Source organism: Poecilia reticulata, chromosome 18 (assembly GCF_904066995.2).
Source record: "Poecilia reticulata chromosome 18, P_reticulata-male-v2, whole genome shotgun sequence".
Lineage (NCBI taxonomy): Eukaryota > Metazoa > Chordata > Actinopteri > Cyprinodontiformes > Poeciliidae > Poecilia > Poecilia reticulata.
In genome coordinates, this window is record NC_088847.1 from 20,378,603 (window position 1) to 20,398,841 (window position 20,239).

General features: G+C 40.5%; 2 protein-coding genes across 4 annotated transcripts in view; one reads left to right on the forward strand and one right to left on the reverse strand.

Moving 5' to 3' along the window:
- LOC103480555 (dynactin subunit 1-like) overlaps positions 1-1,704 on the reverse strand; it is a 15,413-nt gene extending 13,709 nt beyond the window's left edge. The window contains exon 1 of the mRNA XM_008435547.3: positions 1,562-1,704. Within this exon, the coding sequence (XP_008433769.1) occupies positions 1,562-1,564 (3 nt within the window). The 5' untranslated portion in view covers positions 1,565-1,704. The remainder of the gene's footprint in view (positions 1-1,561) is intronic.
- On the forward strand, positions 896-18,777 carry tdrd7b (tudor domain containing 7 b). 3 transcript variants are annotated; one of them, XM_008435541.2, is made up of 21 exons: positions 896-1,013; positions 2,971-3,178; positions 5,146-5,349; positions 5,560-5,704; positions 8,358-8,559; positions 9,392-9,474; positions 9,830-10,038; positions 11,461-11,823; positions 12,327-12,625; positions 12,704-12,896; positions 13,138-13,249; positions 13,922-14,124; positions 14,201-14,335; positions 15,373-15,456; positions 15,597-15,731; positions 15,815-15,925; positions 17,095-17,243; positions 17,352-17,578; positions 17,689-17,872; positions 17,973-18,133; positions 18,465-18,777. In XM_008435541.2, exons 3-21 carry the CDS (start codon positions 5,146-5,148, stop codon positions 18,683-18,685), a joined length of 3,420 nt encoding a protein of 1,139 aa, XP_008433763.1. In that variant the 5' UTR covers positions 896-1,013; positions 2,971-3,178; the 3' UTR covers positions 18,686-18,777. The 3 variants fall into 3 exon arrangements, with proteins under 3 accessions (XP_008433763.1, XP_008433762.1, XP_081456179.1); XM_008435540.3 differs by having other exon boundaries at positions 916-1,018; XM_081600053.1 differs by lacking the exons at positions 896-1,013; positions 2,971-3,178; positions 5,146-5,349; positions 5,560-5,704 and adding an exon at positions 6,497-6,751.
- The last annotated feature ends 1,462 nt before the right edge of the window (positions 18,778-20,239 follow it).

A 20,239-nucleotide genomic window follows, 5' to 3' on the forward strand; every position in this document is an offset into this window, starting at 1 on the left:
CAAAACATTCATGTTTTCCTGCTTTTTGTGGTCTTAGAAGAATGTTTTGCTAAGACGTAAAAGGGAGCAGACGCCACAGATTTTTTTAGACACCAGAAGTTTAATTTAAGGTAATTCTAATTAGTCTCATCGATAAAAACATTAGCTGGTCCAATAAAAGTTGTGTAATTTTTTTAAAACACTAATGGGCTGTAGAGAGGGCTGCACAGTGGCGCAGTTGGTAGAGCTGTTGCCTTGCAGCAAGAAGGTTCTGGGTTCAATTCCCGGCCCGGGTCTTTCTGCATGGAGTTTGCATGTTCTCCCTGTGCATGCGTGGGTTTTCTCCAGGTACTCCGGTTTCCTCCCACAGTCCAAAAACATGTCTGTTAGGTTAATTGGTCTGTCTAAATTGCCCCTAGGTGTGAGTGTGTGTATGTATGGTTGTTTGTCCTGTGTGTCCCTGTGTTGCCCTGCGACAGACTGGCGACCTGTCCAGGGTGACCCTGCCTCTCGCCTGGAACGGTAGCTGGAGATGGGCACCAGCAACCCTCCTGACCCCATTAAGGGACAAGGGTGTAAAGAAAATGGATGGATGGATGGATGGATGGATGGATGGATGGACGGACGGATGGATGGATGGGCTGTAGAGATTCACTGTATTCTGAAGTCTCAAAATATATTAATGATGAACCAATTGAAATCTTAACTGGTGAGCACCAGTAGGCAGTACTTTCAAACCTATGATTAAAATACTTTTTACACATCATCGCAGGTAAATTTGTCCTTCAATTTATTACCTCCTAGCAAATGTTTGTACATGTTACTTTAAATTTGGAGTCTGAAAAAGACAAGCGTTCCTACGGGATTTCCCAAATTTGATCCTCGAGAGCTACCATCCTGCGACCTTCTCCAACACACCTGAATCAAATTAATGGCTCATTACCAAAAGGGAAGTCAGCTATTTGACTGGAGGTGCGTTGGGAAAGAGAAGGACCCAAGTTGCAGAGGACTGAGTTGGATACGTTTGCACCAGAGTAAAGTATTTATTAATAGTCGTATTTAATGCCTTCTAACTTTTTTTTGTTGCACCATCAGGAGACTCATTTATTACATTAAATGTTGTTTTGTGTACTTTCCAGTCAGCCATTAACCCCCCCGCTCCCTCAACTCCGATTTATTGTGTGTTATATCTACTTTTTAGTTTAGTTTTATGCTATATTCTCTTTCTGCTACTAATGTGTATTATAGAAATACAATATTGCATTAAGTAAAAAACTGAATACATTTCACAGCCTCTATGCTGGATAAAATGCAACAAAGTCCGAATTAGCCATCTTTTGCTAATGTTACAGTTAGAAAAGTCATGAAAGGTGAAACACAACATCCCTGAGTAAATTAATCAAATTTGAAGATGACAGACAGCTCTGTAAATAAATTGGATGATTCACAAATGTATAGCTTCGGAGATGAACAAAAAAGCTAAAGAAGTTACTTAAAAAGCTAGCTAGTCAACTGAAACTCGAAAGCTATGCAGATCTAGCAGACTACAAAACAAAAGTCGAGTTTTTAAAATGTTTCTTACCATGCAAACAGAGATATCTGCTGTTAAATGTGGCTCTTAAGCATTAAGACCCACTGGTGTCAGTTTTTGAGATTTTCTGGTTTGCTAATCCAACTCTCTTCCGGCTTATGACAACTCATTTCCGTTGTCATGGTTCTTATTCTCGTTTTAGGGGGGACATAAGTGCGCACTACCGCCACCCAGCGGTAAGGATCAGAGTCAATTATTCCCCCCGTCAAAAACAAACAAGAAATAATGAAATCATGTTCCATGTATAATTCGTGTATCTATAAAAGAATAAAGTAAATATTTATTTCCCTTCCTAAGACGGACTTTAATTTAATTTATTTTCTTCTATGTTGAAACATTCTCTGGTGTATTTATCACAATTTAGAATAACATATTTTACAGATAATTTTCTCCAGAAAATAAAAATCTACTGCAACAAAGGAAAATAACCATGGAGGAGTGACTGATGATTGACTACTGAGTTATCTCTGTAGTTATGCTGCTATGGGTTTTGGCTGCCGGAGGATAACTTTCTCCTTGTTCTGGAAAATTATCTTATTCTACAATTGTTCACCATTTGTTATTTCAACTTTTAACTTTATTCTATGTGTGTATTCTACATCATGTGTGTATTCTACATCCTTGGATGAGCTATCGCTGCTATCAACTTAACATTTTCCTTCTACGCACTTGCCTCTGTCTTTTTAACAGTGTCTCTTGCTATTGGATGAGCGTTTGTTACAAATAAGTGTATCTGCTCTCTTTCATCCTATACAGCTTTTAAAACCAACTTAAGATATCTTAACATATATCTTAACATGTATGTTAAGATATATGTTCAGTTGGAATGAGTAATTTTTTTGTTTTTGTAAAGTGCCTTGAGACGTGTTGTGAATTGTCAGTAAATAAACTGATGAGTTTGAAGTCCATGGAGTATGAAATTGTAAATCTGTTTCACCTTGATTTCACTGGTCATTCATTAGGTGATCTGGAAGCACTTTGAACACGTCACCAATACATTGCAGGGCAACATGGAGGCACACTGGACAAACAACCCTGTGTCCTCATTTATATTTCAACTATAACCAATCAAGACAACAGGAACCTTGAATAAATTTGATAATTAACAACCTTCAGCCCATTGATTCATTTTAAGTAAATTTTTTAATGTATATTCACTAAAATAAAGTACATTTCTTATTTTTTCATCCATCCATCCATTTTCTATACATCTTTGTCCTTAGTGGGGTGGGGAGGTGCTGGTGCCTATCTTCAGCTGACGTTCCAGGCTATGTTTGCTGTATATTTTAAGTTATTAGATTAAAAAAAAGCTTTTCTTCTTTTTTTTGGTAAGATTTATACATTATGTTTTATTTCCAAGACCACTATGAATATTTGAATTCCTCCACTTTGTGTTGCAGCTTCTGGAAAGCGCAGCACTGTAATCAACCAAAGAGCTGTGCTTTGGCGGCCAATCAGAGGGCGGAAAGGAGGCTGCTCCCGGACCCGGCTTGGCAGTCGCACGGGATACCGATCCCCGGTCGGCCGCAGCTCAGCCCCGTGGCGGTGACACCTCTGACAGCGATAGAACTGACCCACTACGGCTATACTACGTTTTTTCTGTACACGGTAGGGAAGCTTTTGTCTCTCAGCACCAACTTTTTATAAAGTCTTCAGGGGTGACAAAGTTTGGTTGAGTGTGTATTTTGTGCATTTTGATCCTGAGATAATTAAAAAAGCTAGCTTGGAATAATAGTTGTACTTCCGGTCTGGGTTTTCAACGTAAAATTCTAAATGCACTCGAAGACGCGTTGGTAGTTTTATTTTGAAGGATAATTTGTATCTGCTTCCGGTCTGTTGAGTGCGTGTTTCAGCCACTTTCATGAACTGTTCGGGGGAATTAACTCGAATCGATACCGAAACTAGCTAGTGTACTGGATCCAACAGGTGTTATTTGTATCCAACATAAAGGTTTGAGGAATATTTGTGCCCGAAACGATAAAATACCAGATAAGTTGGAGGAAAGCAGCTTGGTCCCTTGCAGCTGGAGTGACAGCGTTACGTCAGTTTCCCTGTCCCACATCAAGTGATAAATACAATGCAATGAGACAGCGGGGTCCATGAGCACATTTCACCTCAATTATATTAATTAATCCCTGTAGATACTGGACGTTTCTGCATGTTTTCATGTCTTACCATCTCTGGAAGCAATAAGTTTCGCACTTGTCCTGAAGTTTTCATCTGTCGGACCTCGCTGGTTAAAGCTAAGGCTGCCCGATCAGGGCGTGTCTCCATGTTCTCCCCCGTCCAGATTGTTCTGTCTAAACTAGAATTGGAGAAAAATCAAATGCATCTCCACAATATTTTTCGGAGGTTTAAATGGTAGGCTTGTTTTCATTTCTGAAATAAGTCTTGCAAGCAAGTGTTTACTATAAGTGGATGGATACTTGCACTATTTAAAAAAAGCTAATTAAGAAAAAAATTGCATTAGTAAATACATAGCTTTGCAGGAATGTTGCACATTTTCAACATTCCTGCATTATTTTCATATATGACAAAAAATGGTACAAGCAAAAATTTGACAATAATAAATCTTAAAACAACGATTAATTCATTGATAGTTATTTTATAAATGCATTTTGTAAATATAAATTTATCAGTGTTGAGGTAAAATGTCTTCCCATTTTCACTTTTTGTAATATTTACCAATTATAAGCACATTATTTAATTTTAATTGAACAATTTACTACATGACTCATTGTCTAAGCTTTGCCCCAAAATATGGTTGTAGACCAGAGTTACCAGGGAGGCAGTGTTTTGTCATGGGGACACAAAACAAAAGAATCGAAATTTAAAACAGAACAGAGCAATATTCAGCATGTTCATATATTAGCCAAAGAGCTACTTTTGACTGAAAAAGCTAATTAAGAAAAAATGGCATTAGTAAATAAAAAGCTGTGTCTGAACTAGATATTGCACCTTTTCAACATTCCTGCATTATTTTCATATATGACAAAAAATGGCACAAGCAAAAATTTGACAATCTAAAAAAAACAGATTCATTCATTGATGGTTCTTTTATAAATGCATTTTTTAAATATAAATTTATCAGTGTTGGGGTAAAATGTCTTCCTATTTTCACTTTTTGTACTATTTACCAATTATAAGCATATATTATTTAACTTAAATTGAACAATTTACTACATGACTCATTGTCTAAGTCTTTGCCCCAAAATATGGTTGTAGACGAGAGTTACCAGGGAGGCAGTGTTTTGGTGTGCAAGTTATATCAGCTTGCACACCCATTATACATTCAACACCAATTTGTTGTTTGCCACTCGCTGATATAACGTTATAGAAGAGGAATAAACATGAATTACGATTTTACTTGGCTTTGTGTGGCAGTTTTCAGTTAGATTTATAATTAGAGTACACTACCCCATCCAGATTTGACTAAATCTGCAGTTAAGACCTATTCCCTTTGAACACTAAGATTTTTTTAATGAAGTTATAAACATTTTATTCAGTTTTAAGTTGAATTTTACTTCCATTGCTCTATTTTGTTGTTGTTGTTTTTTTACTTTTTCCTATCCCAGATGACTGAAGTGGAGCTGGTGAAACGGACGCTGCACGCCATCGTCCAGGCCAACAGAGGTGGTGTGTCGTTGTCCCGTCTGCAGTCGGATTACAAGGAGCTGACCGGAGACCAGATCCCGCACCGAGAGATGGGACACGTCCAAGTGGAGGCTCTGTTAGCCAGCACGTCCTCTGTTCACATGGAGAGGGGAGGTTCTGGAGAGGCGAGTGTCACCACAACGTGGTACTCAAAAAGGAATGTGTGACAAATAAAATATGCAAACTAAAATGAACGTAACATTTTGAGCATGTCAAAATCAGTTGGTTTAAATGCTCTCAAAATAATTCAGTAAATTCCCTAAAAATTGGCTAGAAGTCAAATCTCTTTGAAACAGTTGAGAGTGCCCTGATAATGTTTTTATCTCTCCTTCCAGATGGTTTATTTTTCCTCTGGAGCCAAGGAGGCAGCACATACAGCCAAGGTGGTGGCCCGACAACGCAACTCCAAGAGAACCGGCCGACACCACCTGGTCAACACCCAGATGAGAGTTAAACCAGCGGTTCCTCTAGTCCTCAATGGTGAGAGTTTACCAAACAAACTTGTTTATGCTGTATGCAAAATCACATATGTGGGGGTGATGACTTATAGAAAATAAGTAAAAACTTGGGTAGATAAGAGGTCATACCAAAATATGCATTATCACACACCTCTACCGCCTAATTAATTCACAGTACAGCTGAATTTATGCCGAGAATCAATTAAACACTCTCTGCATTTGACTGCACTGGAATTTATTTTGGGTTATCAAGGCAAAGCGGGATGAATACAAACTCATGGATAATTAAGTAATAAAAAGTGAAAACCGTTAGTCCTTTGGTCTGGTACATAAAACCGCAGTGAATACACTGAAATGATCGTGGTAGCTAAATAAAATGTGGAAGAGTTAAAAGGTTGTGGATGCATTTGCAAATCAATGTATGTGAAATGACAGACTTAAAGCCTGGTGGCTGAACCAGGGCTGGGATTTTGCAGCAGAGGCACAGGCTCTGTGTGCTGCAGCCTGACAGGTTGAAGATGAACGACTGGCCTCTTTGTACTGTTATTGTGTTGACCCTCAAGGTATTTTAGGCGTTTGTTCATCAAGTGTACAAAGACAATTGGTCATACACGCATTACACAGCCTTTACCTTTTCCTCATCTGCCTAAATGTCTCAGAAAAACTGTAATACATGTGCATATCATATTTAATGAAGGAACCAGGAGACAACTTTTTATTCGTATAATGCTGCTAGACTGTGATGCTGCAGAATATTCTTGGAGTCAGAGGAGGGGATGGGTGGTGGCGGCGCAGTGGGGAGGGAGAAACGGAGAGAGAGAAGAGGACGTAGCAGAGAGGCGGTCTGAGGTGAACGGAGACGGAGAGAAACGCTGAAGCGCTGAGGAGGTGGACTGGTGACAGGAAAGGAGGGAGATGGAGTGGGGAGATGCAGTTTAAGCTGCAAACGAAGAGAAGCTGACGCACACATCAAGCTCTCCTCCACACTCCCTCTCATCCTCCTCTCACTGCCGGGGCTATTGATATTCAGGCAGGGACAGACCGGGAGCTGTGAGTCCACGTCGGCAAGGTGATGTGTCGTTCACTCTTAGTGCATGTGAGAGGTTGTCCTTACTTCTATCTGCATGGGGATGGTTCTGCTTTATGCATTTATGTGTGTGTTGACTCAGGGGCTGGGGCAGAAACTGTCTGTTGACTAAGGCTCTTAAAGCCGGTGGTCGGTTCTCGTTGCTGCCGGTGCGATAAAAGCAGAGTCGGTGGGAGTAAAAGCAGAGCGGATGTTAAAGCAGTGGAAAGTTCTAGAAGAAAGAGGGATTGAAGAATGAGTGGGCACAGCAGCAACAAGAAGAATGAGTAGCAGCGCACTTCTTATGCCATGCAACAGAAATGTGATGTCATGCTGAGCTTGGCTGATGTAATACTGGAAAGATGAGAGGCCTGGTTAGTGTAAGTTAAATCAATTATGCCATCAAGTTATGCATTTTCTTTGCATAACTTGCACATTTGTTGGTGATATGATTCCTTGCACATCACCAACAAATGTGCAAGGAAAATAAAAACACAGTTTAGTTAAATTTGTGGATTTTCTCTGTAGTATATAGAGACAAATACAAATTTGACTGAATGCAATGCAGGAGCAAACTATAAATTCTGCTGCATGTGTGTTTGAGTCGGTGACATCACAAACTAACCATGTTGCGTTAATTAGCCATAATTAATGTTGCCACATTTCCCTGAAATCTGTGCAGTTTTTTTGAACACGTATGAAAAGTTTCCCTGCAACCATACTGAATACAAGTGAACATTTTTGAAAAAAGAATTAGAAATGTATAAATATGGAAAAAAGAGTTAAATAAACAACAACCAAAAAAAAAAATACAAACACACCAGCTCAAAATAACTTGAATCACTTGAAAACTTTGAAAGATGACGCATTTCTCACTATACCAACATTGTAAATAAAGCTACTGGGGAAGGGGGGAAAAGTGGAGCGAAGATGAGGAAAGGAAATGGTCTTTACCCACTTCAAAATAAGAGCTTGAATACTTGAAGAATTCTAACAGCTGTTTGCCAGTAATTCAACTGAAAGTTTACAAAACAGCCAAGTAAATTAGAGCTTTAGAATTAATCTGCAGAAATGAAATTAGCCAAGTGCTCTAAAAATGTTTTCAAAGTTAGCAAATGCAAAAAAAAAAAAAAAAAAAGCTCTGTTGTTAGTGATTTAGCAGAAGTGCATTAAATGTCAATAAGAAAGAAGTTCACGCTACCTTTTATGACGTGGGCATGTGTTAAAGAGATGTTCTAATAACAGAATAAAAACACAATCACACGATTACAATATAAAATAAAACAATAATCCAACCCTGAATATCCTTGAATGACACAATGTCGGTTAAACCCCAATTTCTTTTCACACACTCATCTGATTAACAGCTACAAGATTTTGCTATTTTATTTTACACATAGCTATAAGTGCTACTTGCAATACATGACTTGTCTGAGATCCTTCAGAGGTACAGCGAACTAGCAGCAGCTGATTTGAGGTTTTTCATCAGATCTACCAGAACATTTTTCCTCCAGTGTCTTTGAACCTGTAAACCAGACAATGTAATATCTCACTTCCCCATCAGATTTAGCCGAGTCACTCACTTAATTTGTGGCATTTTTCTTATCAGCTAAACCCCAAACCTCCCTGAGGCAGCCAAACCACCGAGGCCGAGGAAGAGGAGCAGGCGCCGGCCGTGGAGCTGGACATGGAGACTTCAGACAGACAAGAGACTTGAGGGATGTCCTGTCAGAGGCCCGGTCTGGGGTACATCCTTACAGGCTGTCCAGTCAGCACAAAGCCTATAAGAGAGGGAACCTACCTGCAGAAAGGTGAGTCAGAGCTGCTGAGCTTGATTCATTTCAATTGCTGGTCAGACTCTAGAGTTAAACCAACTTAAAGAGTTGGTTTAACTCTTTAAGTTTCAACAGCAGGAGCATCATTCAACTAAATGGGCGAAACAAGCATACTAATGGCTGCTTTGGTGTACAGGAAGTAGTTTTACATGAATCAATAAAATTACTAAATCTGTAGAACTCGCTTTATAATTTATTAAGCTTAAGCGAAGTAAGTGTTAAGTGAAATTGACGATTTATACTCAAAGATTAAATTGTTAGATATACTCTGCTGACATTACATTGACAGAATGATTAACCTTGACTCTGTGACTGGTCCACCCGCTAACATCCATCCAAGTCCATTTTGTTGCTGAGCTTTTGCAGTACAAAGGGGGACCAGGATGGGAGTCCCGGTGTACTGGCAGGGGACACGAGCCCAGCTCAGGGGGACATAAACCTCTTTAATCCCTCCTCTATTCTCTGGTAGATTAACTCTTCTAAACCGACACAGAGTGAATCAGCATATCTGTGTGTATCCATGTAGATCTTTCTGGCGGCAGGCCAACGTCATCTTCATTTGTGTGCATGAATAAATGTTGTAAATTTGAAAAACCATAGTCCAAAAGGCTGAGTTACAGTTTAATTTAGAGACAAAGGAAAAATTAGTTTTCATGTAGACATAGGAAATCAATGTTTTTTGAGAGAGGGAGGTATTCTGCAGAAGTTAGCACTTTAGTGATGTAAAGTTCAACTATTTTTTTTATTGTTTTAATTTGAAAAGCAAATAAAAATGTATTCGCCTCCCTGTTTGGTTCTCTCTGTACAGACCAGACAAGAGGATGATCCTCCCGGCGCGGTTTCAGAAGGAGATGCAAGCTCACCTTTCCAGAAATCCACAACAGACCGGCCGTAAGTTGATACTTTTTTCCAAACTGCAACTCCTCACCATCAGTATGGAATCACTACTCTAGGGGGGGATGTTGAGTCGGTTGTTTTGCATTCCTCGCTTTGTAAAAATACCTAAAAGATCTAGTCAAAGTACAGCTCTGGTGAGGTATTCTGATGGCAGAATTCCTCCAAAGCGATAAAATCTGATAAACTGGGTTCATTCATGTATTCTATATTTTCAAAATAATGGGTAAGTGTTATTCTTGTATCCAATTTTTTCTGATTCAAACTTCTTTCCTCCCATTGGTTAAAAACCATAAAGTTTCGTGATGTTTGTGAAATAATTCCTCCTCTGCTCTGCTGTTTTTTTCTCCAGCACCGGTGAATCTAAACGAGAGCTTTGGGCCGGGCAGGGGAAACCCCTACAGCCCTCAGCAGGTCCAGAGTCGCATCAGAGAGATTCTGGCCAAGTACAGCAATGGCTTCTGGGTATCCAAACTGCCTCAGATCTACAGAGAACTGTACAAACAGGACCTGCCCTCAGAGGCCATCAAAGACCTGGAGACCTGGACCCACATATGCATTGTATGCACTCAATCTGGACTGCTTTGAAAGTTTTAAATAATTTGCTTTTTCATGAATATCTTTTAGCAAAAAAGCTAATTGAAATGTAGTGAACCAGAGAGCTGAAAACTGTAAATGTCAAATCAGAAGGTTCAGAAACGGGACAGGGCTACACCAAGGTATTTAGATGCTTGGGCTTTTTGTTACTTGCTTTAAAAGTTCTTAGTAGCACTGAGCAACAGATTCACTTGGAGTAAGCAGATCCACTCCAACCTTTCTTTCCTCTTTGAAACCGGTCCTACAGGCTTGTGCTGCCTTGCAAATGTAAATGTAGACACAAGTTACACTTGATACCCTTCTTTGGGGTGAGAATATAAAGTACCTGCTCTCGATGGTCCCAATACAACAAGCTTAAGAGGAATTACCGTATTTTCCGCACTATAAGGCGCACCTAAAAACCTTCAATTTCCTCAAAAGCCGACAGTGCGCCTTATAATCCGATGCGCCTTATATATGGACCGATATTGAGCCACAACTGGTCTAGCAACTACGGTAAGCAGCCGCCGACTTCATTTTCCCCCATAGAAGAAGAAGTGTGCGGTGCATGCTGGGATAGTTGTCAGAACGCTGGTATGTTAATAAAGTTTGATAATGCATTTAAAACCCGGAGGGGCGGGCGAAGAGAGACAGAGACTGCGGCGGCAGCGTGTCGGTTGGTCTGTGTTACCCAGAAAGCAGTTGGGCAGAATATCGCAACACCAACACCGTGAGTGAAACAATGACTGGGGCAGACTACTATATAAAGTACTCAGGGACCACTTCTTTACCAATGTGGATGTGTAATAATAGAGTACAGCACAAGTTGGCAACCCAAACTGAAGCGTCTATTCTATGTGCCTTGTAATGCAATGCGCCTTATATATGAAAAAAGTTTTAAAATATTCCGTTCATTGAAGGTGCGCCTTATAATCTGGTGCACCTTATAGTGCAGAAAATACAGTAATCATTTTAGACCGCTTAAGCAAAATATTAATTTGCCTAAAAAGAGATATATTGATAGTTTTATTTGGTTTAGGAAGGCAGCTGCCAAGAGGTATATTATGATTCATAAATTTACTGAGCAGTCTTGAAAACAAATGTTTTAGGGAAAAAAAACCCAGAAAACTGTACATTTCTGAACATTAAAGAGCTTTTATTTTTGTTTGTAATTTAACCCTTTAGATTTACTGCAGTTTTGACCCAAAATGCTGAAAAAAAAAAAATACAATTAAAAACCTGGTGAGAAAGAGGCACATTTGAAGGCAGATTACGTTGGATTGTGAACATAAAACATATTGTGGACTCTTTCATTGGAATACCTTAATTCAAGCCTTATAGATGTAAAAAGTCAGCTTTTGTTTACGTTCAATCTACAACAAAATGGGTTGTTGTTTTTGTTTTTAGGTGGAGAAAACCTGTGGCAGTAACTCCTCAGAGCTGCTCCTCTACCCTGCAACGGAACAGTCCAACTCACCCGCTCCTTCCCAGACCGGTAATAACTCCACCACCTCGCCTGCTGAAGCCTCCCCGGTCCAGAAGAGGCCCCACATCAACCCTCTGGCTCGATCTGGCTCCCAGTCCCCCCAGTCTTCCCCATCCCCCCAGTCACCCCAGTCTCCCCGGTCTTCCTCTTGGTCTCCCAGCCCTCCTTCCTCCCCTGCAGCCCTCAGCCCTGATCTGAAGCAGAGACTGGAGGAGCTGCTGATGAAGTACTCCAGTGGTCTGTGGGCCCACGCACTGCCCAAGCTCTTCCAGGACACATACAAAGTTAGTGACACAGACTTTGATGCTCCTTTTGGGTGCATTCACACCAGCCCTGTTTAGTCTGCTTTGATCCAACTCTAGTCCGGTTTGTTTGGGGAAGTGTGAATACAGAATCAAACTCTGATGCAGACCAATAAAGCAAACTCTGGTCCACCTAAAAACCCAGTTTTTGCTTCAGCTGAAGTGAACTCTGGTGTGGTTCGAATGTGTATGTGAATGCCAAGCAGACTTGGTAAATACAACCAAAATAAAAGTGACAGTCTAGCGCTAGTGGGAGAAATAACTTTTGTTTTTTTTGCAAAAGACAAAAGAGAAATCCTCCAACCGTTAAAATCTGATACCACAGAGTTTGGTGTCAAAGCAAACCGCAGCAGCTGAAAATGTAACAAATGTTGCAATTGTGGTCCCCAATCAAACATGTCTATAGGACTATCAGGTTTGAAAATACCCTCAATTTACCTACATGTGCAAATGTTGCTAATATCGTTCTGTTATTGTTTTACAAGATTAAACTGCCCGGATATGTGCTGGAGAACCTTGAGCTCCTCTCCGACATTTGCACCATCAACTATCCGATGTCTGACAACCCCCAGCGGGCCATCCTGTACAAGCGGAGCAGCGTCGGAGGGGAGGACGAGAACTGCAACAGGAGGAGCTCGTCCGCCAGTGAAGAGGAGCTGAGCGTGAGGACTGAGATGGGGAGGAGCCTCAGCAAATACGAGGTGCCGACTCTGCAGATCCCCAAGGAGGAATATCCCTCCGTTCTGGTGATGGAGGCCACCAACACCAACTCTGTTATACTGAGGTGGGATGGAAGCTAATTATCCTTTTATTAGCTGATGGAGCACAGACATCTCACTGTCCACCGCTCCTCCGCTGGCAGGTACATCGGCAAGGGTTACTCAGTGGCGCAGGACTCCATGGAGGACGAGATGAGGGAGTTTTATGGCTCAGACAAAAGCCAGCAAGCCCCTCTGTCTTCTACTTCCTCAGGCCAATTCGTTGCAGTCCGGGCTGAGGAGGAGGAGGAGATCCTGAGGGCACAAATATGTGAAGTCATGTCTGACAAAGTCAAGGTAAACGCACAAAACCAGGCAGCAACCAAAGATGAGAAACACTGAATAAGATCTTAAGTATTTTTCTCTAATTTCTAGTGCAAACATCTTTGTACACTTACAAGTACCTTGATGTAAAACTTCTAACAAGATATTTCCCCATGTCACTAACACTAGTGTATTTGCACTAGAAACTAGATCAAAAACACTTGGTAAGATTTCATGTTTTTGCAGGGTAACTCGTTTGTTGTTGCATCTGCAGGTTTATTATGTGGATCACGGCTTCTCAGAGGCGATCAGTAAAAGCAAAGTGTTGGAGCTGCATGAGAAGTTTTTCAAGCTGCCTTTCCAGGCAACCAAGAGTAAGCTAGCAGGTGAGTTACTGCAGGTGAAATGTTTCACGTTAAGGCACATTGATAACCACAAATATTACTGTATTCAATTCAATTTGGTTCATTTATGTTGCAACAATGCACAACAAATGTCTTTACAAAAAAAGTTATTTCAAATCAGTGACATACCTTTCAATTGTCAAACGATACATTAATTTCAGGTTGCTTTTCAAATTGGTTAAAGAAATTTCTACTGAAGAAAACTCAGCAAATTGTAGAGTCATTGATATGCAGAAAATTGCTTGCATCGTCAATGACTTTCCAGCAATCCGTCATACTGAGCATGCATGTAGCGACAGAGGAGAGGAGAAACTCCCTTTTTACAGGAAGTAACAAGAAGGACATAGATGTGAAGTGAAAGGAAACTTATCCATCATTTCCTTGCAAAATGTAATGACTTTTATTTTTACAGCTAATCAGTAAAGTGTGGTAAGCCCATGGCTAGATTCCTGTTAAACCCAACCCGCATCCTCAACTTTTACATCCTGGTTTCAACACGCATGAATCAGAATCAGAGCTGAATTACCTCCTCAGCATTTCATGAAACGCATTGAAGTTTGTGATTGTAGTGTAAAAATGAACAACTAGAAAAGCTCTGTGATGCCAGAGAGAAAGGAGTTGGAATTAAAACCTGGTTTTGCCGTTCCTGCTCAGGCCTGGAGCCATTCTGCCAGGAGCCCGCGGTTCTGAAGACGTTTGAGGCGATGGCGAGTGGACGAATCCTCCTGGCCGAAATCTTAGAGCGAGGTCCCGTCCCCCTGGTGGTCCTGTACGACACGTCTCAGGACGACGACGTGAACATCAACGCCGCCTGCATAAAATCCCTGCAGGACAAGACGCTAGCGAGTCCGTTACATGTACGCAGGAGGCCGGGGTGTGTCTGTTCTCACGTCTCTGAGTTCACAGCAGCTCAACGTCTGTTTCTCCACACAGGTGAACAGCGCCTATATGAATGTGACCGTCAGCAGTGTTTGCTCCGATGGGACCATTTACTGCCAGCTCCCCTCCAGAGGACTCGCTAAGCTGAACGAGACATTGGAGAAAATAGAGAATTACTTCCACACACAGGTAGCAAGACTGCAGTATGTTCCTCATGGTGGCATCTTTTAAAAGAACAAAAACGCTTTTATCAGACAAAATATGCTGATTTTCATTATTTTTTGGGGAGGTTTGCTGTTTCTTTTGCATTAATTTTGTGCAGTACTTTAAGTTTCTGTCAGTATGATGTGTAATTTATAAATTAAATGGATTCATTAAGGTCTCCAGATTTTGCATTTAAAATGTTTTTAAATTAATATATCAGTTTATTCACTCAATTGAACACATTTCATTGTTAATTCAGAAACGCGTACACTCTTTGCTTTACATGAGTGAAAAAGGAGCAGGAAGAAGAGAAGATCTTGTTTAACTCTGTCCCTTACTCAATAATTACAAAACAAATTTTTATGACTGTGTACATTAAATTAATAAATGTTTGGGTTTGTATTTTTTATAACTATATGATATATTATATGTGCCATAAAAGTATTTGTATTAGTTTTATTATACAGCAACCTTAAAGTTGCTATGCATATCAGCAACTAAACTAAATCAATCTAGAAGTTTAGTGGTGCCATGTTGTTCCCCTCATCCAGTGTTGAGTACAGATTGAGATTAGGCCGATAATCTGGAGTAAAGACATTCCCAAGTAACTTAATCTGTTTGCAGCACAGGAAGCAGTTGCTTTTCTAGGTGCACCTCTGCCGTCCTTTAAACCATTACCGCTTTACGTCAGGAGGAAGTCCGCAGACACACTTTTTGAGTCGATTCAAGACGCAAACATTTAGACGAGCTCACATGAAACTACTGTCCTCAGAGAATAATCCTTTGTGTTCAATAATGAGCTCTGTTAACCTCTGCTAAAGTAAATAGTCACTGCATAGAGGTGAAAATGCTAAGATGATTAATTAAGCATTAGATACTTCACAAATTAACCCAAACCTGATATATGATTACATAGGAAAACAAATCCTGTCATTCAAGATTAGTTATCAAAAAGCTACACAAAACCAGACAGGGAACAAACAAAAAGACAGAAAAGACAAAAGATGTCTGCTTTTCTCCAGGTGACGTCAGAGTTTCTGGTATCCAGACCTTTCTGTGGGAAAGAATGCCTGGCTCGCTATAAAGGCAAATGGTCTCGTGTTGAGGTGAGACGGAAACGGAACAAAATGTAAAGTGTCAAACAAATGGATACAACTCCTAATTATTCTCAAATTTAGAGCGAAAGGTTTAGTGAAGGCATAGCTGTCGTCATGCAGGCTTTTGTCCCCAATGTTTTCCAACCCAGATCACCAACCTGCACGGCAGCCGAGTGCTGGACATCCTGTTCGTAGACGTGGGCGTCCAGGCTTCAGTAGAGGTGTTTGAGCTCAGAGAGATCCCGCCGCTCTTCCTCCGTGACCTCGTCTCCATCCCACCTCAGGTCCAACACTGAAAAGAAGTCAGTCACTGTCTTTGAAAATGTGGTTTCTATACAAAGTCATGTTCTAAACGACTCGTGCTCAGGCTGTGAAGTGCTGCCTAGCAGACCTGGCGGTCAGTGTGGGGTCCTGGTCTTCAGATGCTGTCCAGTGGCTTCGAGAGAAGGTGCTAAACACCCCGGACTGCAGCATGAAGGTGAGTTTTTGCCGTTCACTGACAGATGAGCTTTATAGAAGACGGCCTTGTTAAATAGTCTTTTGCTATTCCAGGGTAATTAACGCTTGGAAATGCATTGTAACAATTTAATTTAATTAAAATTATAATGGCTTTAATTTCCCAGAAAGATTACAGTTGGTATACACATTTCCGCTAATGTGCTAATAGTATAGCTAACATTTCTTGTAGCGCTCTAGCTTTTCCACTAACGTTCAAATGGCTTAGCGTACTTGGCTTTCCTTAATTTAATTTTTTCTGAATAAATTGTAAAGCATTAGTTTACTAGGATGTTTTTATTCAAATGAGAGTTTTAAGTTTTACATCTGTGTTGAATTTTTGGTTGTCGTTTACACTCATGCTTATTTTGAAGTGGGTGGAAACTGTTCATGTTTCCTCATGTTCTCCACCTCAGAAATGGTGCTGAAAATGAAATGTATTCTGTACCCAGAATGCATCTGGGCACAGACTTTTTATGTTCTGTGCTTTCTGACCGAAGCCCTGCTGTGGTCAAGTAGGCAAAACCAGCAACAGAGTTAGCAATACTCTACAACTTAAAACTGAAACCACTGAAATCACTTCCTGTATCGTGGAGGCAGGTGTGCAAGAACAAATTTGACCCTGTTGAGAGTGATATATTTGTAGCATGTCATGGTGGATTGAATTTAGCACGTTATCATTAGCATTCCTCTAAAAACAGTGTTGGGATAATTCTTCAGTGGAATTAATGTTTTATTTTCTCCTGTAAACTTTGGTTTTGTCCCTTTTCTTCTCTTTTTTTGTGCATCATGGCGAGATGTCAAACTTTGAGGTCTGGTTTTGCTCTTCAGTATGCGTGAAAACTCACCATTTTTGATAACTTTAGATCCCCCATGCCTACTGAGCAAACTGACCAAATTAGAAGTCAATTGTTTGGTCTGTAGGATGAGTTTTGATCAAATGCAGGTCAAAATGGGGTCAAAGTTGGAACTTCAATCCAAAATGCCCAACTCTGTAAGTCTTGGGGAGTTGTAGAAGTATTCCAAATTTCATAGCTGTACAGCAAAGCAGGGTCAATCTGGAGGGTGTTTGAAAGTTGCAGGGGGATGCCGTTGATCAATTTGTGTTGCAACTTTTGCAAAATTTCATTCACAAACCTCCACACTCCCCAGGTTGCCAAGATGGACAAAACCAAGCACTGCGTCTGTGTTCACCTGTTCACTGACAAGAACTTCCACGACCCGGCCCGCAGCCTCAACCACCAGATGGCCCAGTCCGGCCTGTTCAAGCAGCAACCGGATGTCTTTCTGATCAGCCACAGGTCTCATCTGCTGCTTTCCCACTCAGCTTCATGCAGCTCTCTTCTGATTAACATCTGTTTATGGTCACAGTAAAATGGGATTTTTTTTTTTCTCATCTCTTTTCACAGCCCAACCAAGATTTCCACAAACCCGTTTTCCTCCAAGACCTCGAGCAGCAGCAGTGACTCCACCAGTGGCAGTCCGACGTCGGCTTCTGTCCCAGCCAAGCCTCATCCCAGGAGGACGCAGTCAGGACCTAGAGAAGGAGACGCAGCGTCCACCAGCCCTCCTGGAACACCATCATCACCTTCAGCCCTCCTCCAACTGCCGCCACTGCTAGAGCTACCCCAAATCGGTGAGAATAAAGAATGCAAAGCATAAATCTTGTACAGAAAACCTCTTTTTTTATGGCTTTTTTAATTAAAATGTTCCACCATACAGTGCTGTCATTTTGTGTACTTGCAGGACACAATATGGATGTGTACGTGTCTGTGGCGTGTCATCCAGGACACTTTGTGCTGCAGCCCTGGAGAGACATGTACAAACTGGTGGTGCTGATGGGAGAAATGATACTTTCCTACAATAAAACTGAGGAGAAACCATTTAAAGTGGAGAAGAATCAGATTTATGCTGCTAAAATTGAGAACAAGTGAGCGTTAACCTTTATTTCATTAACCAATAGATACAAGCAGCTGGTTTTCCATTGAGAGCTTGATTAAAACTAGTTCTCTGTTAATGTTACTTTGCAGTTGGCACCGTGTGTTGGTGAAAGGAGTTCTGACCAACGGGTTGGTTTCTGTTTATGAGCTGGACTATGGTAAACATGAGCTGGTCAGCTGCAGTCAGCTCCGGACGCTGAGCAAGAAGTTCAGACAGCTGCCGTTCCAGGGCATCCACGCCCAGCTGGCTGGTGAGTCCAGGTTCAACCTTTATAGTTTCACTATTCGTTTTTAAGGTATGCTCAGCAATCCAGTCCATCTTCTCATGTAACCCTTGTAAAATAAATTTATTTTTGGGTTACATTGGTGTGAGACACTGTATTTTTGTGATTTGAGAAATTAAGTTTCGGATTTTGTTCTTTAAATATAAAGCAGTGTCCAAAATCTGTTGGTAGAGTAATAATGAGCTTTCCCTGCACCTTAGGATGCATTTTTTACTTTTATTATTATTCAATGGTCTAGTATTAGATTTTGCCACAATCTGAACTCCGGTTTACTGACCGTTTCTCGCTTCTCCTGCAGGAGTGAAGCAGCGGCTGTGGTCAGAGGAAGCCTCCATCGTTTTCAGGAACCACGTGGAGAAGAAACCTCTGGTGGCCCAGCTGGAGGCCACGCAGGACGCCGGCAACCCGTGGGACAGGAAGCTGAGCGTCTTCCTGGTGGACACCTCGCACGAGGACCACGACGTCTGGATTCACGACATCATGGCTGAGTTTGCGGATGAGCAGAGCAACGAGCTGTAGACTCAGGCCACCGAATCAGTTTCATGGTTTTTATAGCCAGCAGCTCTTCTGCTCTTTACTGAAGACTGGATATAATAAAGTGAGGAAAAGTTCAGGTTTGTAGTTGTTGTATAATTGGACTTAAAGAATAAACAAAGCATAGAAAAGAAGGATCAACGGCATCGAAATCAGCAACAATATAGAGATAAAAACTAAATTAATTGGTTACTAAACTGGGTATAGCTATTATAGAAGTATTGTGGTGAACTTTATTTTTTCTGTCATAAACTGAAATAGTTTTAAGAACTGTTGAAACGACCTTCAAAGCATACAGTACGGCTTTAACTGCATGCGCATCCTGTATCAATGTAAGCAATCTGAAGAACCGGAGCCCTAAAAACAATGTGAGCCTCACGCATTATCACATGCTGGTTTAAACTCACCGTCATGCTGAAAAGAAAGTACACCCTCCTCCAGTTTTAAATGTTAAAGTGGGAATTACTTAGACACACAACAATTCAAAAAGATGAGTCCAGTATGGAAAAGTCATTCCCTAAAACACAAAATTCTAATCTGCTAGAATGTAAAGAGGGTTTACTTTCTTTTTTTAACGGGGCTGTAGGTGTATTTGTTTACAAAGCCTGCTTTTACTGATGGTGTTTCTCAGTGTCGCAAAGTTTACAAAAGTCAGAGTGAACATTCCCTGGAGAGGAGGATGAAAGAAAAGAAAAAATTAAACCTAGAAGAATGGGGAGATCTTCTAAACCATACACTTGGCAGTAAATGTTTAAAATCTGAAGACAAACCTGGACTGTAAGTTCCAGGGCCACAAATAGGAAAACATTACTCCTGGAGGATGTTCAGTCATCCTGCTTTGTAAGTAAAAACAAATCTGATGTGATTATTTAACAGCTGATATTTCCATCTTTGTGGAAGAGAAAAAGAAAGGATTTTAAAAATCGTTACAATAAGAAAGTATTCAAATTACAATTTGCATTTGTAACTGATATACTCTTTAGGATCTCAAAATTAGACATGACAATAATGAGTCATTTGCAGTTATTGATTTTTTTCCGTTTTGCAAAGTTCAAATGTTCAGCCCAAACATGGGAGTTTTGTCTTTTTTTTTTTTTGTAGTTTGCACAAAGTTACACAAAGTCCTGAATATCCTCCAAGAGTAGATGTCTAATTAGATATATATGATGTATTATTTTTAATATTGGTTGTAATACAATTTAGTTCATATTTGGAAAGATTAAATTTAGACCTAATCAATGTTAGATTTTTACAAGCTGTGAACTACAGAAACATGGTTTCAAAACGTATATCTGAAGAACAAAACTCTTAATTTATAGGTGAAATCGTTTGTTTAAACCCATTTCCTGTTAGGTTGGATGCCACTAAGGCTTCTCTATATGCAAAAACTCCACTTTTTCTTTTTCTCTTTTGTTTTATTTTGTGAGGGAGTGGGCATTACGTGTGTTCACACTCTGCTGAAGTGTGTGAACACATCTTAAAACTTAAAGTGTGGGGGTTTGCTGTGGTGGCGCAGGGGTTAAGCACAACCCACATATG